This window comes from Suncus etruscus, chromosome 2 (genome assembly GCF_024139225.1).
Source record: "Suncus etruscus isolate mSunEtr1 chromosome 2, mSunEtr1.pri.cur, whole genome shotgun sequence".
NCBI classification, from domain to species: Eukaryota; Metazoa; Chordata; class Mammalia; order Eulipotyphla; family Soricidae; genus Suncus; species Suncus etruscus.
In genome coordinates, this window is record NC_064849.1 from 85,711,550 (window position 1) to 85,738,464 (window position 26,915).

The following is a 26,915-nucleotide window of genomic DNA, read 5'->3' on the forward strand; positions in this document are numbered from 1 at the left end:
TAAAACAAGGATATGGGAAAAAACTGATTGTTTTGAGAATGATGTATGCACAATCTAACCTATGATGCTTTTACAGGCAAGTCTATCTCTTATAATCACTAGCCATGACTGCTAGGAATTAGTGACAACAGAAACTGGTTTAAAATTTCCACACTACTTTACTGATGCTATATGTTTTTTTTTTCTTTTGATTTCCCCAGCATTTACTGTGCCTATGCAAAATAACAAACACTTTTATAAGTTCTGATGTGGGGTTTCAGCCTTTTGTAGAGAACAACAGAATAAGATTTATGTAACTTCTCAATTTTTTGAACAAAATGGGGGAGTTGTTATATTACATCTTGTTTCACCGTAAACAAATATCATCCCTGGTTCCTTTGAATCTGTTTGTTTATAACTTGGCTTTATCCCAAAACTGAGATTGTCTCACATGTGAACCTGGGTGGGACTGGCTCTGGATAGCCTGAGCTATCTCTTTTTACTCCCTCACCTGGGGGTGGTCTCTGTACTGAATAAAAAATGACAGTTCTGGTGGTAGCTCATTTGTGATACGAGGTAGAAGACTACCAGGCCTCCTGTGTTTCACCATCAGCCTGGTTTGGATTATTTAATGTGTGACCCTGCTTCAGACTCATTCACCTGGTGTTGGAAAGATGGCACATGGGGTGATTTTACAAGGATGCAGAAGGTTTTTCTACACTTTTGGGCCCCTAAAGTATATTCCCAGGAGTATATTGCTGGGTCATATGGGAACTTGATTTTGAATTTTTAGAGGAACTGAGTGCTGAAAGGAGGGAAAGTGATATGCATGATACCCCTTCAGTAACAATATTACAAATCACAGTGTCTAAAAGAAAAAAGAGAGCAGAAAAATGTTTCCACAGAGGCAGGTGGGTGGGAGAGTGGAAAGGAAAATGGTGGTAGGAAATGTGCACTGGTGAAGGGATGGGTGTTGGGCCACAGTATGACTGAAACTCAATCATGTACAACTTTGCAACTGTGTATCTCACAATGATTCAACTTAAAAATATCAATGGGGGCATAGCAGTAGAATGTCTTCCTTGCACACCGCTGACCTAGGACGGACACGGTTCCATCCCCAGGCATCCCATATGGTCCCCTAAGCCAGGAGTGATTTCTAAGTGCATAGCCAGGAGTAACCCCTGAGCGTCACTGGGTGTGGCACAAGAACAAAAATAAAATAAATAATTAAATAAAAATATCAATGAAAGAAATGAAATGATCAAAAAATTAAAAAAATAAAAACCACATCAGAACAACAAAGTGAGCTTGTTACGTGAGAAAAAGAAGAAAGCAAAGTTTTCTTATAGAACTGCAAAAGGGGTTGGAGGGATAGCACAGTTCTAAGTGGCTGACAGGGATTTGATTCCTGGCATCCCACAGGATCCCCAGAGCTCAACAAGAGTGAATTCTGAGCACAGATCAGGGTGGGGGTGGGGGTGTAATTCCTGAGAACTGCTGGCTGTGGCCCCCAAACCAAAAACAAAATAAACAACTACAAAAGATGGCCCTTCAGGCTGAGGAGGAAATCCTGACAGAGATCATCAGAGATAAGTGTCCAGTTGATAAGGGATCTCTGGATCCAGTTGATCCAGATATAAGGGTCCTGGGTAGTGCCACTTACCAGAGGCCTGCACCTCGTTCACATATTGCAGCAGGTCCTGGCCCTGGTGGATGACATCGAAGGTCAGGTTGTTCATGGTCAGTGCCTTGTCTGCGTGATGCTGCAGCCGCTGCTCAGCGATAGTGAGGTCCTCGGTGTCGAAGTCGTTCATCTGCTGGGACAGCTCATCGTTCCAGGACTCCAGGTCTGAGATGATCTGGCGGGGAGGGTGTGAGGTCAGGCCCCTTGCCTCACCCACATCTGCAAGGGGCACTGGGACAGTGAGGACAGACCCACTAACCTTGAAGCACATAAGAAAGATGGATGGGGCTAGAGTGACAGCACAGCGGTAGGGCATTTGCCTTGCATGCAGCCGACCAGGGTTCGATTCCTAGCATCCCATATTGTCCTGAGCCTGCCAGGAGCAATTTCTGAGCGCAGAGCCAGGAGTAACCTCTGAGTGTGGCTCCAAAACCAAAAACCAAAAGAAAGAAAGAAAAGAAATAGAAGAGAGACAGAGAGAGAGAGAGAGAGAGAGAGAGAGAGAGAGAGAGAGGGAGGGAGGGTGGGAGGAAGGAAGGAAGGAAGGAAGGAAGGAAGGAAGGAAGGAAGGAAGGAAGGAAGGAAGGAAGGAAGGAAAAGAAAGATGGATACTGGTTTTTGTCAGGGGCAGCTAAAATGATAGGTGCTTCAACTCCTAGTGGAGGGTGACAGGGAAGTGACCTGACACTAAAAAACTGGGTGAAGATGCTCTTGATGGGTAAACAGAGCAACTAAATGCAGCAAGAAAAATCTCAAGTGCTGGAATAATAACACAGCGGGAAGGGCTTTTGCCTTGCATTTAGCCAATCTGGGTTCAATCCCTGGAATCCCATAGGGTCCCCCAACTGTCAGGAGTGATTCCTGAGCGAAGAGCCAGGAGTAACACCTGAGCGCCACCAGTATGACTCCTCTGCAAAAAAAATCACCCAAGAGCCTCATCAATGATCACCAGGTGTAAGGAGGGGGAGGCCATACCTGCTCATGGCACAGGCTATCTGGGTGCCCTGGAGGTTTGTAGGCTGAGCTTGAGGCCTTCAGACAGCTGCGGTCCCACTCACTGATAGCACCACTATCTGTACAGCTATGATGCCAAGCAGACCTCAGCAGCATCCCTGTACCACCCTGGCTACATGCGAGAAGAAATGAGACCCATTCTCTACTTGGGCACAAGATGGCACAGATGCTGGTTTCCAACAGCCAGAAAGATGGCAGTTCGGGTAACAGAAGGGTGTGCCTGGTATTTGTGAGGCCTTCAGTTCTAGCAGGGGCCTCAAACTCAATTTACCTGGGGGCCGCAGGAGGCAAAGTCGGGGTGATCCTTGAGTGCAAAGTCAGTAGTAAGCCTTGAACATTGGGGGGTGTGACCCAAACAACTAAAAAAAAAAACAAAAAAAGATTCCTCTAGGGCAGGGCCACAAAATGTTGTAGGAGGGCCATTTGCGGCCCGCGGGCCACGAGTTTGAAACCCCTGAAGTCTAGGGTCACCTGCACATGGCCAGGCACTGCCTTAGTGATGGGCCACAAAGGAAAGGAATGACAGAGGTCACAGTGGCTAATGGGAGTCGCCAGGGGGCGCTGTGCAGCGGGGGTCTGTTTGAGATTTGGGGGTGATTAATGGATCTGAGAATGGAGAGGTATGGGGAACACAGCCGGGCTTTTGGCAGAGATGGGCACAGGTGAGGAACCTGGGCTCCTGCCAAATGGCAGTGTGCTGGGGGCACTCACATCGATGGCATCCCTCTCGAAGATGCGCAGCTGCAGGAACAGCTCCAACTTGATCTTCCGCTCCTGGAACAGCTCCTCCATCTGGGCTTGCGCCTCGTCCAGCTGCTGCAGCACCGTCTCGATGTGGCTGATGGAGCTGTTGTGTGGCGTCTTGTTGCTGGAGATAGCAGAGTCCCTGCGGCGAGGGAACCAAGACAGCACCACCATGAGGCCAGCGGGAAGGGGGCTGTGTGGATGAACACCCCCCCCCCCATACACCACCACTTCTTCCTGCTGTTTGTCCCATCAGAGCTGAGCAAACTGGGACTCATTCCTGCCACCTCATCTGCACAGACATGGAAATCATGTCTTAGGTAAAGTGTCAGCTGCTCACACACACAGACACACCCACCCACCCACGCACACACACACAAACATGCAGACATCATGGCCCCATGAGCTGTCAGGTGTAGCTCCAGGTGCTCTCACACACACACACACACACACACATGCATGCGTGGATATTCTGGCCCACCTGAGCTGCTGAATCAGGTCCTCGCCCTCCTTGATCACGTTCACTGTCACCTGCAGCGTTGTCTGCTGCTGCTGCCCGAAGCGCTTGATGAGGTCCTGCACGGCCTCCACCGATTCGGCGTACACGTCATCCAGCAGCTCCTTCTGCAGTTCCTCCAACCATGTCCACAGCTGTGGCCAGCGAGAGCAAGCACCATCAGGGGCGGCAGGAAGCTCCCCAGGGCGCGCATGGCACAAGGCACACACGCCACAGACTAGCACACACACACACAGACAAATGCGCAGACTCACCAACGCACGCAGTCTCACACAAAGACTGGAACACACATATGCACAGACTCACAGACACGCACAAACTCAATATAGTCTCTGACACTCAGACTCGGACACACATTCACACATAAGTACACATGTGTTGGGACCGGAGCAATAGCACAGCAGTAGGGCATTTGCCTTGCATGTGGCCAACCCAGGACAGACCAGGGTTTGATCCTCAGCATCCCATAAGGTCCCCCCGAGTCTGCCAGGAATGATTTCTGAGCACGGAACCAGGAGTAACCCCTAAGCACTGCCAGGTCTGGCCCAAAACGCAAAAAAGAAAGTGCCCACATATGCAGGCTTTACACACACGAAGACTTGGGTACATGCAGGCAGACTCATTTACATACATGCGGAAACTCATACACCACACACCAGTAGCTGTATAAACGAAGAACCCCAAACACATAAACATGCAAACACACATAAGCAAACTGTCATACACACATGTACATAAATCCACTCACACACATACCCACATATGCACAAGCTAATACACATATACTCACACATAAATTCACATGCATGCGCACACATGTATACACATACACGGGCAAACATAACACAGATGCATACATCTGTAAATGCACACATATACATGTGTCAGATCTTGTGTGCATATGTACCTATGCATTCACAAAGTCACATGCAAACACGTGCACACAGTCACAAACACACACTCACACCCCCAGCATGGCAGCACTGAGCATGGAGAAGACAAACAGGCAGAGCTCGGGAAAGGAGGTTCCCCAATCAGCAGCCCTGCACCCCCTCAAGTCCCCTACAGATGAGCCTGCATACCCCTAGTTGCCACCCACAGGTTCTGGGGACCAGAGCTGTTATCAAGGGTTGAACCCGGCTCAGCCACACACAGAGCATTACTTAATCCCTATACAATCTGTCTGGCCCAGGACTAGCATTTCAAACATGATAAGTTTACAAAAATAAGCAGCATTAGGTAAAGGGTAGATTTTTTTTAAAGTCAAGTTACTTGGGTCCTCAAGAAATTTTTGTTTCTGTACTCAGGCTTATTCCTGGCTCTATGGTCGAAATCACTCCTGATGGGACTCAGGGACCATATGGGGTGCCAGGGATCAAAGCCCGGGTCAGCTGGGTGCAAAACAAGTGCCTTGCCCTGTGGGTATCCCCTCCCCCAACTTCCCAACATCCCACCTGGATAGTCAGACCCATCCACACTTCAAAGGGAACAGAGGTTTGGAATAAAAGTGTTGCCTGGGGGGAAGGGGAGGCAAATAAAGGAGCAAGGAATCAGGGAGAGCAGCTGAGAAGAGACTGCATGAAAATCTTAGCTTAGAAGTTATGTGGAGAAATGCACATGGAGGTTAGGGCCATGTAATAAAACTGTCTCCTGAAACTTCATCTGACTGTGAATCTCTCCGAAGTTATCCTGCAACCTTCAAACATGCCAGCCAAGGGGCTACAGGCACTGTGCTGTGCCAAGAAAGCCTCACCTCCAACACTTGGACTTTATATTTTATATTTAATCAACATCGTCCCTGTACCATTCATCTCCCTGGTTCCTCAGAGCTCATTTTTAAATAAATGCTAAATAAAGCATTTATTAGCTTGTCTTATATTATAAACCTGTTTCTGTGAACATGTTTTCAAATTTTAACTCGATGCAAGCACTGTAATGAGAGAATGTACTGAGTTGGGGCTAAGGAAGGATGCCCAGGAAAAGTATCTGCTCTGAATCTGCAGTCAGTGTCGGGGACCAGGTGATGTCCAGGGATTCTGATGGCTTGGAGTTTGCAAAGTCACCAGAGATGAGGTGATGCCTGAGGACTTTGACAACTGGACATCGGTCAGGTCATCACAAATGAGGTAACAGTTGGGGATTCCGACAGCTCAGTGTCTGTCAGGTCATCGGAGATAAAATGATGCCTGAGGATTCTGACAAGATCAATAAGTCTGTTGGACATGGCAGATGAGGTGACAGTTGGATATTCCGACAGCCCCGATATCAGAGACACATATATTTCAACAGCCCCAAATTCTGTCTGGTCATCAGAGATGAGGTGACATGTGGGAGTTCTGACAGCTTGATGTCTGTCAGGTCATCAGAGACGAGGTGACATTTGGGAATTCCATCAATCCGATGTCTGTCAGGTCATCAGAGATGAGGTGACATCTAGGTATTCTGATAGTCAGGTCATTGGAGATGAGGTGACATTTGAATATTCCAACAGCCCAGAATTCTATCAGGTCATCAGAAATGAGGTAGCAACTGGAAATTCCATCAGTCTGAGTCTGTCAGGTCATCAGAGACAAGGTGACAATTGGGTATTCCAACAATCTATTAGGTCATCAAATATGAAATGACATCTGGAAATTTCAACAGCCCGGTATCTGTCAGGTCATCAGAAATGAGGTGACATCAGGGGATTCTGACAGCTTGGTGTCCATCAAGCCACCAGAAGTAAACAGTGCTCTCTGGAGGGCTCCTGTCCACCCACACGTAGTGCTGGTTCCACTGGCCTCTCAATCCTCTCACACGAAGTCGCTCCAGGTGGCAGCAGGGTGGACGTGAGCATACGGGGCCAGCAGCCGAGAGAAGGAACCCAGGGCCTAGGAGGTCACTGAGCTGTACAGATGTTCAGACACTCAGTTTGCCACCAATTGTACACATACAGCACACTGAGAGGCTCCCAAGCAGGTACTCCAGCACCCCACACAGCTGTCACTGATCCCAAGACCCTGTGTCCCCTCAGCTGAGGAGACAGGCAAGCAGGATTCTATTAGTGTTCGAAGATGTCTCACAAAATCGTGCAATGGAAAGTGAAATTCCTGTTCGATATTGTTTTCTGACCCGAATCTTCTTTCAGTCTGGTGTGATTTGCTCTTTTCCAAACGGAGAAGACTTTGCTCTTAGGCAGAGATTTACAAGCACGAGAACAATGATGGAATCAAAATCTCAGGGAATGCTGAACCAAAATGAGGTCTAATATTGAAGCAATAAAAGGAAGTGCGGAACACCAAAAAAAAAAAAAAAAAAAAAAAAGTGCTGGGTTGGAGCCTAAAGATAGAAAAGTCCAATTGTGCCTAGAGACCTTTTTAGCCTTGTCAACAAAATCAAGGGGCCCCTTCTTCCAGGCCTCACCATGGACAAAACTCTAGCCTAGCTTGGTGTGTATACATTTGCATAAAACAGAACCAAGAGTGGCTGCTGACTCAGAGGGGGCCGAGCTTTCCTGGAAGCTGGGGAGGGAACAGCGTAGGCAGCAGGGTCAGGTCAGAGGAACCCAAGCCTGGGACCCCTCCTGCTTTACAGGTCTCCCCTCATGCCACCAATGTGCCGATTCCTGTTCTCAGAAGGTGGCTGGCTGCCCACAGTCGAGAGGGCGAGGGCTTCTGTGCATGGGAACCTGGAGCCATGTCCTGCCATCTGGACCATCTCAGAACAAGAAGCCCGAGGCCTGGACGTAGCACAGCTTAAGATTAACTGGACGGGGCCCGGAGAGGTAGCACAGCGGCGTTTGCCTTGCAAGCAGTCGATCCAGGACCAAAGGTGGTTGGTTCGAATTCCGGTGTCCCATATGGTCCCCCGTGCCTGCCAGGAGCTATTTCTGAGCAGACAGCCAGGAGTAACCCCTGAGCACTGCCGGGTATGGCCCCCCCAAAAAACAAAAACAACAACAACAACAAAAAAGATTAACTGGATGATGGGAAGTGCTGGGAGCTTCCAGCCTCCCTGGGACTCAACCATCACAGAACACGAGTCTACAAGCAGAGGGAGCTTCTCCATGGGCCGTTCATTACTTCAGGAGAGTCCCAACAACATGCTCTGAAGGTCCAGGGACTCAATTTGGGGAGGGCCTGGTGGCTCAGTACAGCCTCCTGGGGTGATGCTCACAGGTGCCCGCACACCTGAGTCATCCCCACCAAAGGCAGTGCCTCGTGGGGACCTGGTGCTGCTGTTGCAATGTTGGGGTTCACGCAGACAATAAGCCTCTGCCTCCTTCCCTCTGTGGAGTGCTGAGCCTTGGGTGAAGAAAGCAGGGGCAGGGGCAGGATTGGGGGCATCCTTACCTCCTTGACGTGTGTGTGGAAGGACACCGACATGTCCAGCAGGATCTTCCGCTGCTCCACTCGCCGCACGAAGTCCTGGATCCGGTCCTCAAGCTGATGGGCTGCCTGGTAGATCTCTTCTGGATCGCACTCCCCCGTCTGTGCCAGCTGCTCGGCCGCCTCCAGCAGTTTGTCAGCATTGGTGTAGGTGTTCTGGGGGACACAAGGCGGGTGAGGGAGGAGCTGAGGCTCAGGGCAACCACTGGGCCCAGGGTTCAAGCCATCACCAGGGGCCTTGCCTGACAGCTCCAGTTCTGCAGTGCAATCCTGGCCAAGGATGAGCCATTCCAAATGGGTGGGGTGGGGGGACGAGGACAGGCAGGGTGGGGCGGCTTTAAACTGCAGCAGCCTAGGGAAGGGCCCACAGGCTCACCTTACTTCCCCCTGCCTGCCCCTGACCTATGCAGAGTTCCAGTTTTCTGGCTTTCAGAATGACAACCCTCCCTTTGTGGCTGCTGCAGACACAGAAGAGGGATACAGCTTACAGCAGACACAGCCCTCACATGTCTGTGAAGGGGCCACACCAACTACCTCAACCAGAGCAGTCTCGACCTATGTAAGGTCCTGTCCTCTTTTTTTTTGTTTGTTTTTTCGTTTTGGTTTTTGGGTCACACCCGGCAGTGCTCAGGGGTTACTTCTGGTTCTGCACATAAAAAATCACTCTTGACAGGCTCGGGGACCATATGGGATGCCAGGATTTGAACCTTTGTCTGTTTGGGATAGGTTGCATACAAGGCAAATACTCTATCACTGTGCTATCTCTTCCACTCATTGTTTTAAAAAAATTTTTTTAAACAAACCTGGCAGCACTCAGGGTTATTCCTGGCTCTGAATTCAGAAGTCGCTCCTGGCAGGCTTGGGGGACCATATGGGATGCCAGGGATCCAACCCAGATCTGCCCTGGATTAGTCATGTACAAGGCAAATGCTCTACCGCTGTGTTACACTCCAGCCTCAAGGGCCCCTCTCCTTTGAGAAGTGTCCTTTGAGGAGATGCAACCTTCAAAGTGGCTCTGGGTCCTCAGAGTGAAGAGCCTGGGGCTCAAGGACAAAAAAGAGGGCCCTGAGGTCCTGTGAATATGTCTCAGGTCATGGCTGAATAGGGCTCTTCCCCACTGGGCAGCACAGCACAGCTCCAGCACCCGAAGATACAAGGAACCTCTACCCAGGACCCCCTCATTTCAGTTGGGAAACGGAGGCGGCTCACAGACATCCTGTACTGAGCCTGGTGGGACCTGATGTCAATCAGAGAGGGTTGTAAGTGGGGAAGGAGGCAGTCTGGAAGGGGGGCGTAATAGGGGCTGCAGTGGAAAGGGGGCCACAGCTGTGGAAATGGAAGAAACTCTGTTCAGCCCTAGGGCAGCTGAAAGGCACAGGAGGGCCGAGGTGTGAACACTGCTCCAACCGACAAGTAAATGTGAGTACACACATGTACAAATATCTACAGGCCTGGGGATCAGCCGGCAACCAGACCAGGGGAGCAAGAAAGGACTAAGTGCCTACAGAAACACAGACATGGCCCCCGGGGCCCAGAGTCCGGGCCTGCTGAGACTCGAGTACAGGCAAGGTTGGCCCAGAGCTGATCTGCTTGAGCAAACAGGGACAGCTATGCACCAACCTCAGTAGACACTGCCCGAGCTGGGTGCTCAGAGCTCACTAGGCAACTGAACCCTCATGGGGAAGTAAAACTTCAGGAGGAAGTAGGAGTTGTAGGAACCTGGCAGGAAACAGAATCACTTCCTGGGGGAACCAGCCTAGGGTGCTGCTATGAGCAACAGGATAATCCCACCAGTACTGGGGTCTGCAGGTATCTGAGAGGGGCCCTTTCCTACCTACCCCAGCCTGGCTGGCCCACAGGATGGCTAAGTCTCCAGAGGCAATCTAGCTGATGCTTGTCTGAACTCAGAGAGCTGAAGGAGGGGGCGGGATCTGAAGATGGGGGCTAGCTGGGAAGGTTGGAGGAGGGAATCCTGGAAATAGAGGATTGAGTCTGAAGGCCAGGGATGAGGCCTGGAGGCCAGAGAAAGGCCTGGAGGAGGCGAGGCCAGAAGGAAGGAGGCAAAGCCTGGATGCCAGGGGCAACTCTGAAGGGAGGTGGGACCTGGAGGGAAGCTTGAGGCATGGATGCCAAGGGCGGAGTCTTAAGGGAGGAGGCGTGGCCTGGAGGCTGTGATGGGGGCCTAGAGGCAAAGGTAGGAGGATCTGGAGGCCAGGACAGGATCTGAGGAGAGGGAGGAGGTGTGATCTGGAGGCTGGGGACAGGGCTAGGAGGGAAGAGTCAGGTCTGGAGGCCAGAAAAGGGGTCTGTAGGGAGGATGTGGGGTCAGGTGGCCATGGGGAGAGTCAGAAGGGAGGAGGTGCCTGAAGGCGAGGCAGGATGACCAGAGTCTAGGGAGAAGGCAGGGCCTGGAAACCAGGGCAGGCTCTGAAGAGAGGAAGCAGGATCTAGAGGGAGGAGGTGGGTCTGGAGGCCAGGGGTAGAGCCTGGGTGCCAGGCTGGGCCCAACCGAGAACGTGTAGCAAGCACCCTGGCTGCCCACCTCCTGCTCCCAGTTCACACCAGTCCCCATCCTCCCGGGTACCTACAGTCCAGAGACACAGAAAAGGGGTGCCCAAATGAGAGAAACAAGAGCAACTATTATCCTGGACCCAGGATGTGGCGGACACCAAGGGAATCAATGAAGGCAAAGATATCTAAGACACTTTCTTTTTGTTTGTTTTTGGGTCACACCCAGCGGCACTCAGAGGTTACTCCTGGCTCTGCGCTCAGAAATCACTTCTGGCAGGCTCAGAGGACTATATGGGATGCTGGGAATTGAACCCAGGTCTGTCCTGGGTCATCCGCGTGCAAGGCAAACGCCCTATCACTGTGCTATCTCTCCAGCCCTAAGACATGTTTCTGATTCACAGACAGACACTCCAGACAGGTGGGAGGGAAAGTGTCTTTCTGCAGAGACCTTGAGGCCCCTCAGCTGGGAGATCTCACCGGCTGAGACACCCATCCCCACCAAAATCTCACACACAGTCTGCCTCCACTCTCCCTCCCTCACCTGCGCCACTTCTTCAAAGTCCTCATGACGCTTCTGCAAAGCCCGGGCTCGGTGGAGTGACTTGCCCACGCCCGTGTGCTTGCTCAGAAAGGCCTCACCATGGTTCTCGATCCAGTCCAGCACCTACAAGGAAGCAAGGGAGCTTCAGTCTGAGAGCCGAGCTGACTGGCACCCCAAGGCCTATGCTTAGGGTGAACAGAAGTGGAAACATGTCCCACGGCCAGTCCCAGAGAAACACAATGGGGGCGTAGGGGACAGTGAGGCATGGACACTTCTAGCTGATGGGCGACTTGGTCAATGCACAGGGGTGGGGTGGAGTGGAGGGTGGGTGAGTGGGTGGGTGGGGGTGGGAGTGGTGGTGGAGGAGGCGTCCAAGCCCAGCAGCAGAACCTCTAAGAAAGTATTCTTGCCTTTGACCATGTGTCTCACCTCCCAAGACATAGCATGGCTTTGCAGTCACAAAAAACAGGTGTAACACAGCGAGTGGTGCTTGGGGGCTTAGGAGCAAGCTTGGAAACATTCCAGAAATCTTACAGAGGCTTGAGATCAAACTGGGGTTGGTGGGATACAGGGGCAGGCACCCCAGCTCTTAGACTCTCTGCAGCCCAGTCACAAGTGCCTTCTTGACTGTGCAGTTCAGGGCAGAGGGTAGAGGGTCATCTTAATGGCCTGTACAAGACTCAAAATCAGCTGCCTCAGGGCTGGGCTCTGAGGAGCATTTTCCTCTGTGCCAAGATGAGATGACACTAGGTCAGAGCCAGAGGTCCAAGTGCTGCCGCCCAGGGGATGGGACACCCCTTTTCCCTCTCCGGTGGGCAACTTTTAGCATCTGTTCATTACCGATACTGACGCGGGCTTTTTTCATCTTATCACAAATGCCAACAAACTGTGATGACTCAGAAAGAAACACCCAAGCGTGTCTCCACTCAGCAGACAGTCCTGGCACCACAGCGTCCAACCCGAGCAGGGCCAGGCTGGGACCAGCGCAGTGGGTACGACCACTTTCACTGCACCAGACCACTGTGCAACAGGCGGGTGCAAACACAATTGCTACTGTCATTCAATGTGTAGTGACGGTGTGAGACAGTAGATGTGAGCATGAGATGAATGTGATGTGACACAAGGACCTGATAAGGTGTTTATGAGTGTGTGTTATATGATGTGTGAGATTTTATGTTTATGATCAGAAGGCTATGAAAAAAATTGTGATATGTGTAAGATTTGAAAAAGGCTGGTTGTTTTGAGAATGATGCATACAATTTAAACTTTGATACTTTGAGTTCTGATCTGAGGTTCCAGCCTGAAGTTTCCAGTGCAGAAAAGTAGGAACGAAAGTTTTGTAACTTTTCTCATTTTTTTCATTTTGTTTAAAACAGAAAAGGTGGAAATGTAACCCTTCCCCAAACTTCCTTTTTCCCTAACCTCTTCTTTTGGGATGTAAAAGTCCACATGGATTATAGGGCCATCAATCCCCAGTTCTGGATAATAAAGGAGTATGTTTTGTGCTGGAGAGAGAAAGCATATGACAGAGAAAGGCCATGAGGCAAAAAGCAGATTAACTCCAATGAAAATTAACTCACTGGCTTGTTGTATTATTTCTCCGCTGTTGCTTCATCAGACCCGTCTGTGTAAGGGCATAGAAACACAATGCCTGGGCAGCCTCTCACCCAACTCGTGGATTTTTATTTTACAAGTATAGCTGAAATCTCACGGTGTGTATGCATTGGTATGGGTATGTGTTTGACATAATTACATGTTTTTCATGAGTGTATGCATGAACTATGTGTGGTATGGTGTGCAGTACGTATGTGTATATAAGAGAATAGGTGTGCATGTGTGTAAGCTGTGTCTCCCCACTCCCCTTCCTGACCTGCTGCACATCCTGCTGGAAGACGCAGAGCTGCAGCCGCTGGTGGAGCCGGACCTTGCGGTGCTGCCAGATGTTCTCCAGCTGTCGCTGGTGGTGCAGCACTTCGTGGATGACATCCAGCACGTGGTGCACGGCCTTCGAGTAGTTGGCAGAGGCTGTGAGTGAGTCGGAGCTGCCAGGGGTCAGGGGCCGCTGCAGCTTGTCCAGGAGCGATTTCCCATCCTGACTCACCTGCAGGACAGACCCGGGTCAGCATGGCAGATGCCAGGGGAGATGGACAGACACCGTGGGGGCAAAAGTGGGACCTCGGCTCTCCCAGTGGCTCTCAGGAATGGTGAGAGCAAGTTCATTGATTTATTAGTAAAATATGTTCCATTGGGACTGAAGTGGTAGGACAGTGGTATTGTGTTTGCCTTGTATGCAGCACCCAGGACGGTGCAAGGCAAGCATCCTACTGCTGCGTCATGTGCAAGGCAAGCATCCTACTGCTGTGTCACTGCTCTGGGCCCCTACCAGAAGCGATTTCTGAGCTCAGACCCAGGAGTAACCCCTGAGCACTACAGGGTGTGGCCCCAAAACAAAAACAAACCAAAAATAGTGTTTCATTGATTTAGAATCTGTCAATGATAGATCTACAATCTTGTTCCTAGTGGCTTCCAGGTATATAATTCCAACACCACCACTTTCACCCATCTGCCTCCCCCAAAGCCCCTCTTCCAGACCCCAACTGCGGGGCCCAATTCTCCTGCTGTGCCTGCTGGCCCTTTGCCGCTGCCTTACTATGGATCATGAGGACCCACATAGGAACAGTTACTCTGCATCTTTTTCCTCAGACTGACTTCCCTAGGCTAGTTACTCTCTAATAACCAGAATCAAATCAGAAAAGACATAGAAAGACAACATATCAAACGTTGGCTGATGGTTTGGAGAACAGGGACTGTGGAAAACACGCCAGGAGGGGCTATTACTAATCAATGATCATCATTTCACCCAAGTCCAAGTCTGCTACAAGGGAGATCTGACAAGTCAACCACACCTTTGTCTTGTGGCGGAGAACACACAAGAGAGCAAAATTCAGCACCACACCTGGAAGCCTCGATTAAAAATAACAGGGGCCAGAATGATAGCACAGCAGTAAGGCATATGTCTTGCGCAAAGCCTCCCAGGGACCAAGCCAGGTTTGACCCCCAGCATCCCATATGGTCCCCGAAGCCTGCCAGGAGCAATTTCTGAGTGCAAAACCAGGAGAAACCCCTAAGCACCGCCGGGAGTTGCCCAAAAACTAATAAATAAAACAAAAAACAAACAACCCCCCCCAAAACAAACATCTAGAGCAAAGCAAAAACCATCAGTATTTAGGTGGCCAGAAAAAGATCTCCCTTCAATCCTGAGACAAATGGGGGTGCTGTGCTACTAGGGTTGCTGGCCTTAAAAAAGCAATTGCAGGGGCTGGAGTGGTGATGCTAGAGGTAAGGCGTCTGCCTTGCAAGCCCTAGCCTAGGACAGACCGTGGTTTGATTCCCTGGCGTCCCATATGGTCTCCCAAGCCAGGAGCAATTTTTGAGCGCTTAGCCAGGAGTAAGCCCAAGCGTCAACAGGTGTGCCCCCCCCCCCAAAAAAAAAAGCAATTTCAGTTCACGTGTCTCTGTATCCCAAGAGACTATCAATAGACTATTACTTGAAAGCCTTTCTGCCAAAAGTGAGGGGGGGGGGGGCGCGGATGGAATATGAACAGAAAAGCTGCTGGTATTCTGACTTGAATCTAACTCCATGACTCTCTCCTGACTGGCTTGGTTTGTTAATCCTTTGCTGATAGCCTACATCTTCAGACCTGTCCACCTGGGGTTATTTCACAAGAGGATTTATTTTACACTCCAGGATCAAACACCTCTGGGGGTGTCGACTGGGAGACAAGGGAACTAAAAGGAGCCTGGGGGACTCCAGGGAATGGAGGGGGCACAAGAGCTGCAGAGGAAAAGACCAGCTTTGACATGTGCTGCACATGTCACCAACAGAAAAACACAGCAGCACACACAGATACACACACTCTGGCCAAGGGTAGAGCAGCACTGAGTAAAACTAAGGTTCCCTCCCCCTCACCTCTGCATAGGCCACAGTGATAAGCTCGTAGATGCCCTGGTGGTGGTGAATGGCGTCCTCCAGGTCCTGCAGCTCCGAGGGCAGGTCGACCTCACCGCACGCCTTGCACCACGGGTCCACGTTACTCATGTACTGCCAGGTCAGAGGAAGAACCCGTCAGAGCCAGGTTTGCCAAGAAGCAAGTATACCCTGGTGCAGGAGGGCAGGTGAGGGGGAACCTCCATCTCTAAGGGGCCCACTGAGGCAACTCCCCCGGTGAGCGGCCGTGGACTCCAGAACCTGGCCTGGGTCGTCCGGGCACTGACCTTCTCGGCCTTCTGGTGGAAGATGGACGACATGTCCAACAGGGCACTGCGCTCGTCCAGGGCAGCAGCGAAGGCCTTCCACTCCTGCTCCAGCTGGCTGGCGATCTGCTTGATCTGCTGGGATGCATAGTGGCCCGACTCCACCAGACGACCGGCCACGGACATGATGCGGTTGATGTTCACATACACATTCTGCGGGAGTGACGGGGCGGGATTAAGGGTGAGGGGTTAAGTAGAAGCCTCATGGTCCAATCCCAGAGGATTGGGGAGACACGGGGTTGGAAGTAAACACCAACACAGAAAATAATCCACAAATGATTAAGCAGATAAAACAGGTTCAGGGACTTCCACCGTAAGCCTTCTGTTCCTAGCACTAAGACCAGCAAGAGAAAAGTTCAGTTGTGGAAAACTGAGACTGTCAGTGGGTTTTCCCTGAGACCCCAGGGTCTATTTTTGGAACCCAAAGACCACACCCTTTGGTGGGGATCAGGTAGGGTAAGAGACCAATCCAAAGGAGGCTCGCATGCAAAGGTGTTTCTGTCCAGTGAGTAACAAGCATATATCCTGAATAAGATGAAAATTGGTTAATCTGACATAGGGCCACTCGGGGCCAGCCCTGGGGTCTCCAGGAAATCAATCAATCAATCTCTCTCTCTCTCTCTCTCTCTCTCTCTCTCTCTCTCTCTCTCTCTCTCTCTCTCTCTCTCTCACACACACACACACACACACACACACACACACACCCCTCACATACACATATACAGCTGTGTCCCGGGAGTACATACACACACACACACACCCCCCACATACACATATACAGCTGTGTCCCAGGAGTAGTTGCTGTCTGCAATTTCCCGTCTAGACTCGGGTTCAAGAAGGCTGGCCTGGAGGCATGATGCCAGCCCCAAGGCTGTCACACAGGCCCAGCAGAGACCCAGGTCACACGCCCTCTGGTTTCACACCCAGGAAACATCCAGACCAGGCAGCAGACCCAGCCCAGCCCAGACTGGCTGCCACACAGCACCACCACAAGCCCAGAACCAAGACTACATACAGAGTGAGTCCTGTGAAACCAAAGGCTCTTTGTAGGGAACAAGCGTCCTTTCTACGGGCCCTGTTCCCCCCACCTCCTGGCATGTCTGTGGAACTGGAGAAGAGCTGCTCTGTCCTAGGAACCAGAGGAGAGACAGAGTGACGCTGTGTGCCCGTCTGAGACCAGGCTTCTCCCTCCAGGCCTACTGGCTGCTGCAGGAGGGGGTGTGAAACGCCACAGCAGGACAGAAGAGAGACTCTCCATTCTCCAGCAGATGTGCTTTCACTGTGGGGTCCCCACCCTACCAGTTCCCATCGTCGGGATCTCTCAGTTGTTTCTGATCCCTCCAAGGGGTCCCCTAAAATTTCAGGAATGTCTGAATTATTCCTCCATGAATAAACTCACTCTATGAGCCATTTCTGCTCCCTCTGCATCCACAAAGATCCAGGGGGCACCCTCTCACTGCCCACTCAGTCACCTCAATGTCCCAGTCAAGGCCCTCACCTCTTCTGGCCTGGCCTCCATTGAGTGGAGCCCAAGGAGTGTGAGCTGAGCCCTGTCTCAGAGACCCTTTGCAGGCAGGCGAGGGTGCCTGGCCTGGCCCTTCTCAAACCTGGCTCTGTCCTGACATGCTCAGGCATCAGGGTCCCTGCAGAAAGCTCAGAAGGAAGCTCACAAGCAGGAGGTCAGGAGTCCCCTCAAAGAGCATTGGCAGGGTTCCGTTCTCATTGACTTACATTTCTCTCCTGTTGTCACAGCACATGGGGGAAAAAGAGACCAACTGGGGCCCCACCTCTGCCATCTATCATGCCCGATACAGCGACCAGGACATAGAGACACCCAGGTTGATGTGACTAGACACAGGGCAGTGATACTTTGGGCACGGCAGCCTCCAGCTAGCAGGGGCAGCAGTGAACACAATGGGCCAACAAACCAGAGGTTTCTGTAACTGACCCTTGTTGCCCTGGGGTAAGAATCTAGGGCAGGAAACATATCTATGGCTTGAGTTCAGCCATAGTACAGAGGATTGCAAAACTGTGCAGTCTCAGCAGGGTTTAGCAGTCGGCAGGGGATGTTCTCCAGAAATTCCTGACACTCAGAGAGGACCACCGCCACCGTTTCCCCCCCACCAATAACCATAACATCCGGAGACACCGAGCCCCATGGTCGGCACAAACCATGCCCAGCCCCATCATGGGTCTGAGTCTTGCCAGCTTGCTCGCTTGGCCCCAGCCCCGCACAAGCCCGGAATGCCTGGGACCCTTCCTCGCTTCCAGCCGCGCCTCACCATGCAGTTCATGGCGAAGTGGTTGTGTTGGGTCTGGAGGTCCATGGCGTGTGGATGGCTGGTCCCAATCTCTGTGTAGCTGTTCAGAAACAGGCCCTTGTTGTGCGTGATCCAGTCAAACATCTGCCCGGACAGAAAACAGACATGGCTGAGGTCAGGGTGCAAGGAAAAATGACCGAGAGAGGTTGCCTATGGGCCTTGGAGAGTTGAGACTCGGGAGAAGCCCAGGGCACCTCACCTGCTCCTCAGACAAAGGGGCTCCCAATATTACCCCCTTCCAGAAAAACAAACTCTCAGTGTAATCCTCCTGCCCTGAAAGAGGCAAAAAAGGGCATACAGGGGGAAGGAAACTTCCTGGCAGGTGAGATGGGGGGTGGGCAGGCAGGAGCCTCTGCTGCTGGCCACAGCCTGGCTAGGACACGGACATCAGGTCTGGGGGTGGTGGCGCCAACCACTGCACAGGTCTGCTCTCTGTTGCAAAACTTACTTGGGAAAAAAACTTCAAATGCGAACAGATCAGTTATTGCTTCAGTATCGGCTGAACTGTACGGGAATAGGAAAGGATATCTGGGAGGGTGCACAGGACCGGAAGGTCCAGAAGCCCAGACACAAGCCCATGTGTGTAGATACCAGGTGCTGGGGGATGCATGTGGATGAGGTACAAAGCGCCGCTGAACCTGTGCAGCCTGGTAGATGTGCCTGAGGTTCGCTGAGGCCCACCTTCAGAAAGGCCGTAATAGACCTTTCTGAAGTGCTGTTGTGATGTCAGGCCCACCTTCAGAAAGGTCCTTCTAGCAGAGCAATATTAAATGCGGGTGCTTTACTTCTAGAAGAGTCTATCTCGGGAATAAGTCCCATGAACACGCATTATGAGCGACTGGATACACGGCCATGGTACCTCTTCCTATAGACCCACGTCTATCTGCCCACAGCTGAGAAAGAGTGAGCAGAACAGAGGGTTGAGGAGAAACCCTTGATCTCCAGGGGGCCATCATGAGCTTCGTTTCCGGGACACTGTTATTCTGCACATTCAGGAAAGCTCAGGGGTAGGTGGGATGCAGAGTAGGCCCCAGGAATGCAGTTCTCAGTCTGAGCAACAGTGCGAAATGACCTTTTTCCATGACAGCCTGCAAAAGGCCTTCACTTCATGTGACCGACAGCACAGCACCTCTGGGTGCAGAAAAAACAAAAACTCCACTCCTTTTCTCCCTTTTTAGGCCATACCTGGCAGTGCTCAGGGGTTACTCCCGGCTCTTAGCGCAGGGATCATTCCTGGCAAGCTTGAGGGACCATATGGGATGCTGGGGATCGAGTCTGGGTCTGTCCTGAGTCAGACGCGTACAAAGCAAATGCTCTACTGCTGTGCTATTGCTCTGGCTCCAACTTAAATTTTTTCCTTTTTAGTTATCTATTTTTTAATTTAATTAAAAAAATTTTTTTGTCTTTGGGCCACACCTAGAGGCATTCAGGGGTGATTCCGGCCTCTGCACTCAGGAATCGCTCCTGGCAGGCTCAGGGGACCCTATGGGATGCCAGGGATTGAACCTAGATCAACCACATACAAAATCATCTTCACTCTAACCCTTCCCCCAACTTCCAATTTCCCTAACCTTTCTTTTGTTATGTAAAAGCCCACCTAGATAACAGGACCCCTCCATACCCTAGTGCCATGGTGGTGAACCTATGGTATGCGTGCCAGCGGTGGCACACGAAGGCCTTGCAGCTGGCACACGGGAAGATCCGCAATTAAGATATGCAGCGTGTGCCTCATAGTTTTTAGATACTAAAATTTTGTTATTAAGGTTTAATTGATGTGCTGGCACTTTTGAGGAAATTCTTTGGTTTTGTGCGCCAGTTTGGGCACAAGGGCTCAAAAAGGTTAGCCATCACTGCTCTAGTGGGCGGGGTTCTGGATAATAAAGAAAGAGTGCTGGGCTTTGGACCGGGGAGAGGAGAGAGAGGAGAGAGAGGAGAGAGAGAGAGGAGAGAGAGAGAGGAGAGAGAGAGAGAGAGAGAGAGAGAGAGAGAGAGAGAGAGAGAGAGAGAGAGAGAGAGAGAGCACATGGCAGGTAGACAGCACAAGGCAGAGAAAGGCCATGGGAAAATAAAGCGAGCTGATTCCAATGACTATCTTTTCTGACTGTTGTGTATTATTTCTTTGCCACTACCCTGCTTCATCAGACCCTTCGCCTTAAAGGGTTAGAAACATGGTAACTAGGCGGTCTCAACCCAACTCGTGGATCATATTTTTATTTTTATTTAAACCTCCACAGCCCCTTTCCCCACTAAGCAGCCCACGCTGCTCGCTCACCTTCTCAGCGTCCTGCTCGAAGAGCCGCAGCTGGAAGCACTGGTCCAGCTTGAGCTTGCGCAGGTGCCACATCTGGTGCAGGTGCTGGCGCGTGGAGTGCAGCCGGTCCAGCATGGCCGACACCCGGGGCAGCAGCCCCTGCAGGTCGGCGTTGCCCGAGCCTGAGTTCTTCCGTGGGAAGCTGTCGCTGCTCTGGATGCGCTGCAGCAGCTTCTGGCCCTCCAGGTCCAGGTCCTCGATGGGCGCCTTGATCACTTTCTTCTTGAGCTGTGCGTGCTCCTCGATCATGCCTCGTGCCCCGTCCAGGTCCTGTGGGAGCTCCTTCTGAGCCAGCAGGTCCTGCAGCTCCTCCAGGCGCGACAGCATGTGGGTGGCATTGCTCACATAGTCCTCGAAGGCCACGCGGATCTCGATCCACTCCTCGTGGTTGTATTCCAGGCAGCCGTCGAACTCAGGCGTGAGCTGGGATGGGTCCACGACTTTGGTGAGGCCTTCCAGGGACACCATGTTTGTCTGGGGGACAGATAGAGCACGTGCTTGAGGAAGGGGGTCTGGCATGTGAGCAGGAAGGGGAGGGACCCGTGCAAATGATCTTAACCCACACATGCACCATGAGTGATGATCATGATTCCCAAACATAGCTGTGTTATGATTAAGGTCCCACATACAACTTGGCATGTCATGATCCTCCACAGGCCTAATTCTGGCACACACACACAGTTGTGTCATGATTGTGGACCCACACACAGCTGTGTCATAATTATGGTCTCACATACAACTATGTCATGTTATGGTCTCGCACAAGCCTAATTCTGACACACACAGTTGTGTCATGATCATGGTCCCATACAGCCGTATCATGATTGTGGACCCAGCACACAGATGTCTCTTATCAGGTCCATGATGCCCAGACCCCAAACCCAGAGAAATGAGATTTGCTCTGATTCCCCCACACCAGCCTGTAACAAGTCAAGCGGCCTAAGGGAGTCCAACATACAAGCCCTGACCACTGCTCCAGTTACGAGGCCGTCTTTCGAGCAGAGAGCCCCATTCCTGAGGGAGATGCTTTGCATGCCCTAGCTGTTACCTCAAATTCAAACTTGGAGCTGCCGAAGTTGGTCCTCTGCTTCTGCCAGAAGTTGTCGGGTTTGATGATGAGTGCCACGTGGATACAGCCGGGGAAGGACTCCTGTAGGATCTTGAGCAACGGCTTGATGGAGTCCCATTTAGAGCCACGCATGTCCACAATCACCGTAAAACCGCGCTTGGACACCTCCTCACTGTGGACAGGGGCCATCTGAGGTGAGGATGTTGGGCTCTGCACCCTACAACCCAGGGGACTCTCCGGGGAAGGGGCTGGCCTCTGGGGGAGGACAGCAAACGAATGCGGGCTGGCACTGGACACCAGGAACATGGGTACTCTGAGCTTTACCCCAACACTGAAGGGCAAACCCTTGAAACTCAGAAATGCATGTTGGGGCCTGGGGTTTTGCTTCTCGCTCCACCTCAGGGGGAGCCTGTGAACAGGAAGTGGGGGTGCCCTTTCGGCCTGGCCCCAGAACTCCAGCTGCCTCCCTAGTCCCGAGGGTGGTGGCACCCGGTAGGGGGAGTCTGTTGGGGAGACAGTATTGTCAGGGCACCCTCTCGCCAACAGTAGGAAGCGGGTGTGAGTGCTTAAGTGTGAATGTGATGTGTGTGTATCTATGAACGTGGGTGTGCGAATGAGCATGTGGGTATGAATGTGTGATGTGTGTGGGTGTGTGAATGGGTGTGCGTGGTGTCTGGGTGAATGAGTGTGTAATGTGGGTACATGAGTGTAAACAAATGTGTGGCTGTGTAGTGTGAGTGTGAGTACATGTATGTGAGGGATGTGGTGTGAGGGACATGGCCAGTATACATGGATGTTTTTGAGAGTAGGGTGTGGGGTTTCAAAGATGTATAGGTGATGTGAATTAAGGGTATGTGTGGAGAGGCCAGAGCAATACCACAATGCAGGGAGTTTGCCTTACACACGACTGACCTGGGACAGTTTGATCCCTGGCATCCCATATGGTCCCCCAAGCCTGCCAAGAGCAATTTCTGAGCGCAGAGCCAGGAGTAACCCTTGAGTGCTGCCAGATTTGGCCCCCAAAACAAAACAAACAAAAAGGGTATATGTGCATAAAGAGGACAGAGGATGAGGGGATATACCGAGTATCTGTGGGGATAGACTTAGTGAAGGAAGGTCTTTGGGGATAAACTCAGGACTGACGGTCTCTCAGATCAGGAGCTAAGATGAATGGGGCAGTGGAAGCCTCCAAGAGAGTAACAGGTTGATCTGCAGCCTGGCCGAGATGTCATTCCACTATGGACTCTGCTGGTATATGATCTAGAACCTTCTGCAACCCCATCTCCTCCAAAAGCCTCTTCCTCAAATAAGCCACACTGGTACCCACACTACCCCCCACACTGCCCTGGGCCCAGCCTTGTCATGCTCAGTGCCGGCACCCAAAGCCCTCACATGGTGAGCATCAGTCAGGACATGGCGAGCATCAGTCAGGAGGACGGCTCACCGGGTGCTCCACAGGACGTACCTGGGGATACAGGCTAGGTAGGAAATGAGTCTCCTGAGGTCCTCCTGCCGTATTCTGTCGTGGTTGCTGCGAGCCGGGAACGTGAGTATGGGGCCACCGCGCTTGTCTCTGCCGCCTGGAGGGACAGCAGAGTGCATTAAGATATGGAGGGGAGGGCCAGCACCCTGACCAGGGCAGCTCTACTGGATGGAGATGGGGACAGGGTCTTTCCCCCTGCTCCTGCCTAGAACCCTGCACACTCTGGGGACATCTCCAACTCAGCACAGCCTCCAGGCCTAGAAAGGAGAAACGCAGGGCAGGGAAGTGCTCTGAGGTTAATGGTGACAGTGACACTGGAGACTGCAGGACCAATGCACCTTGTACAGAGACAGAGAAAAACATGAGAGAAAGCAGGAGGGATGGAGAGATGTTGAGAAAAAATGACAGAGGCAGACCCAGATCTACCATGTGAGATCACATTCGCTTCAGGACGTTTTTAGCAAAAGCAGAGAAAATCCTGACCCGGCTGCCAGCTTCCTCCATAAGCAGAATTGTCCTGCTAAAGGCCTCAGGGCCCTTCACACTTCTGGGAATCGAGGTAAGAGCTACAGTCATGGGGCCGGAGAGATAGCACAGCGGCATTTGCCTTGCAAGCAGCCGACCCAGGACCTAAGGTGGTTGGTTTGAATCCTGGTGTCCCATATGGTCCCCCGTGCCTGCCAGGAGCTATTTCTGAGTAGACAGCCAGGAGTAACCCCTGAGCGCCACAGGGTGTGGCCCAAAAACCAAAAAAAAAAAAAAAAAAAAAAAGGCGCTACAGTCATGAAACCACAGGATGTAACCATGACACCCCGAGTGGGGACAGTGTGGGGGTCTGTTAGGTCACATCTAATTTTACCTAAAACAAAGGTCATCCCTGGTTCCTTTATGTTTGTTTACAACTTGGATTTATCCAAAAACAGGGGTTGTCTTCCTTTCAACCTGGGTGGGACTGGCTCAGTATAGCCTGAGCTATCTATCCTTACTCTGTCCTTACTTCACCACCCATGTACCTTCTTATCTGTATTCAATAAAAACAGCAGTCTGGCAGGCAGCCGGCTCTCTATGTGAGATAGAAAACTGCCAGACTACACGTTTCACCCTCAGCCTGGTTTGGATTATTTCATAAGTGACCCTGACTTAGACTCGTTCATTTGGAATTGGAGATAAATCACATGGGGTGATTTTATACCTGGTGATGCTCAGGGTTTACTTGTGACTCTACTCAGGGGCTCACTACTGGAAGGCCTGGGTACCATATGAGATGCCAGAGATTGAACGCAGATGGCCCACTTGGAAGGCAAACACCCTCCCTGCTGTGCTGTCCCTCTGGCCCCTCCACCTGACCCTTTTCTCTCCAGCTCATCCATGTCTCCCCAGGACAGCAACACCTGTCTGGAAGGTGAGAGGAGAAGCCAGGTGCTATACTCCCAAAAGGCCACAAGGGGGGCTGTAAGATTATACCTAGCTATAAACACAAAATAAAGGCATTCCCCCATCTTCCTTTCCCTTTAACCTCTTCTTTAATGTGTAAAAAGCCCACCTAGATCTTACTTTACCCTACCCTGCCTGGTTGCATTTTGTGCTGGGTTTAATAAAGAAAAAACAGTTTTTGGCTTGGTGGACTAAGAGATACCACGAGATGAAAAGCCACTAACTCCAAGATTCTTTCCTGACTGGCTTGATTCATTAATCCCTTGCTGCCCTACCTACATCAGACCCATCTGCCTTGGGGTAGAAATTCGCGAGGGGGCTGATTCCACAACATGGAGATTTATTTTACAGGGGGCATATACAGGGCATCTGTTGGCAAAGCCGCAGACCAGAGATGGGCAGGAGGCTGCTGAGGTCCAGGTTTTCCAGCCTCTGTCCCAATGAACATTCCCTCTTTTAAGATGAGTAGTTAAAAACTCTAAACAAATGTTTCCTCAACTTCCGCTTTACCTAAAACTCTTACTTTTATATGTATATTTTCATTTTTGGTTTTAGTTTTTTGAGCCACACCCCACAGCTCTCAGGAGTTACTTCTGGCTCTGTGCTCAGAAATTGCTTCTGGCAGGATAGGGGAACCATATGGAATCCTGGGAATTGAACCCCAGTCTGTCCAGCTGCATGCAAGGCAAACGCCTTAGCACTGTACTATTGCTCTGGCCCCTCTTCCTTTGATATGTAAAAGCCCACTTGGAATACTCAAGCTTCCCCCTCCTGGTATGGGGAATTGGTTTGAATAAAGAAAGGAGTTCTGGCTGTTTGCAGAGGCAGAGAGAGGCCATGAGGCCTAAAAAAAAAAAAACAGACTGACTCCAATAACTAACTCCTGACTGGGTTGGTTTATGAATCTTTTGCCACTACCCTGTTTCTTCAGACCAGGTTGTGTGGGGTTTAGAAATACAGTGCCTGGGGTGATCTCTCCGCTTGTGGACTTTTAGTTTATATCCTCTGGGGCCACCAACAACACCACCCATCAGGCCACCCTGCACTGAGCTCGTCTGCATCTTCAGCAAGCCCTGTGGAACCCAACCTCTCCCTAGGGGAAAGGGTCCCTCTGTGTTTCACCTTTCCTCAGCTGCTGCTCCAGGACTCCTGAGAAGGATCTGACAGTTGCAGTCCAATCCTGCCATTCCCCACGGCCTCTCCACTGTACTGTGGGGCACCGTGTCCGGGTTGCCAGCGAAGGGTCTACAAGCAAAGCCCGAGGAGGGCCTGGCCCTAAGGTCCAGGGCACAGAAGCTGACTGTCCACCAATTTCAGATTCTGACACTGAGCATTGTCCTAGTCGTGAGAGGAGTTTGGGGCTCCATCCCAGGCACCAAAAGAGAAAAAAGTGGGACTTGGAGAGAGAATATAGTCCAGAGTACAGTGTATGTGAGGGTTGTGGGTGCAGTGTTAAGATGAGTACACCCCAGGTATGGCTACCGGAGCACGGCTTGACCCTTAAGCACAGAGCCAGGAGTAAGTGCTGAGTATTGCTGGGTGTGGCCTCCAACCACTCCCCCACTCCCCACCCCTCCAAACTATGTTCTTGTTCTTGAACCAATAAAAGTCCCAATAATGCTGGTGCTCATAAAAGCTCTTAGCTCTGCGCCTGCATGTCTGGAACGCACCCAGAGCCTGCCAGGCTAGACAGCATGGCTTCCTGGAGGGAAGGGCAGTATGTCGGAGGTGCCCAGCTATTCTGCCCACCCTCATGCACATATCTGAGAGAAGGGCCGCTGCCTGGGCCTCAGATTCAGAACCTGGCATACAGCACTCAAGGAGAACTACCGGACGCCCCAAGAGGGTCTCTGAGGGATGCCTGCCCATCCTTCCTGGAGCCAGAACTCTGCAAACCCACTGTATATTCCTGCAGCAGCCAGACTTGCACCCAGACCGCACACATGCTGCACTGGGAAGTCAGATCCTGGGTCCTATCCCAGGGGGATCTACACACTACACGGAAGGTTCTCTTGCCCGGCCACAGGGAGCTGGTGAGGTGGGGGACAAATGGAAGGCCAAACAGTTTCTGGGGACACCAGCAGGGACAACAGGCAGCCAGGCAAACTGCTCTCACTTTACAGACACAACAAGCAAACCCACAATGGAGGAAATCAAAGCCCCAAGAAAGGTTGCCGAGAGAAAGGTGTGGAGCAGAGGGGTTCAGGCCAAGCAAGCTCCTTTTTGTGATTTAGCTCCATATTTCTTTAGCCAGGCGTTGAAGGCAGGACCTTACACGTGCCAGGCACACAACACTAAGTACTGAGCCACACAGAACATCTCCTGGATGTTGTTTCAGTTTTTATCCCGGACCAATGCAGACACTTTACTCAATACTGAAGCTAGACTGGACTGTCTTTCCCTAAACTGTGGCATGACAATGCAAAGCCCTTGGGGGCTAGAGAGAAGTGTAGGGGCTAAGATGATGAGGTTCCAGCAAGTCATTGTTAGATTACGCCTTGTTTTACACACACACCCCCCAAGATCAGCCCTGGTTTCTTTATATCTGTTTACAACATGGTTTTACCCGAAACAAAGATCATCCCTGATTCTTTTGAATCTGTTTACAACTTGGTTTTACCTC

General features: G+C 51.4%; 1 protein-coding gene across 1 annotated transcript in view; it reads right to left on the minus strand.

The window, feature by feature from the left end:
- Nucleotides 1–26,915, minus strand: part of TRIO (trio Rho guanine nucleotide exchange factor) — a 203,553-nt gene that overhangs the window by 98,186 nt on the left and 78,452 nt on the right. Inside the window, 12 exon segments of the mRNA XM_049768364.1 lie at nt 1,646–1,841; nt 3,392–3,566; nt 3,906–4,075; nt 8,273–8,464; nt 11,361–11,483; nt 13,231–13,461; nt 15,331–15,462; nt 15,636–15,827; nt 17,957–18,079; nt 20,268–20,780; nt 21,355–21,547; nt 22,841–22,955. Of these exon segments, the coding sequence (XP_049624321.1) occupies nt 1,646–1,841; nt 3,392–3,566; nt 3,906–4,075; nt 8,273–8,464; nt 11,361–11,483; nt 13,231–13,461; nt 15,331–15,462; nt 15,636–15,827; nt 17,957–18,079; nt 20,268–20,780; nt 21,355–21,547; nt 22,841–22,955 (2,355 nt within the window).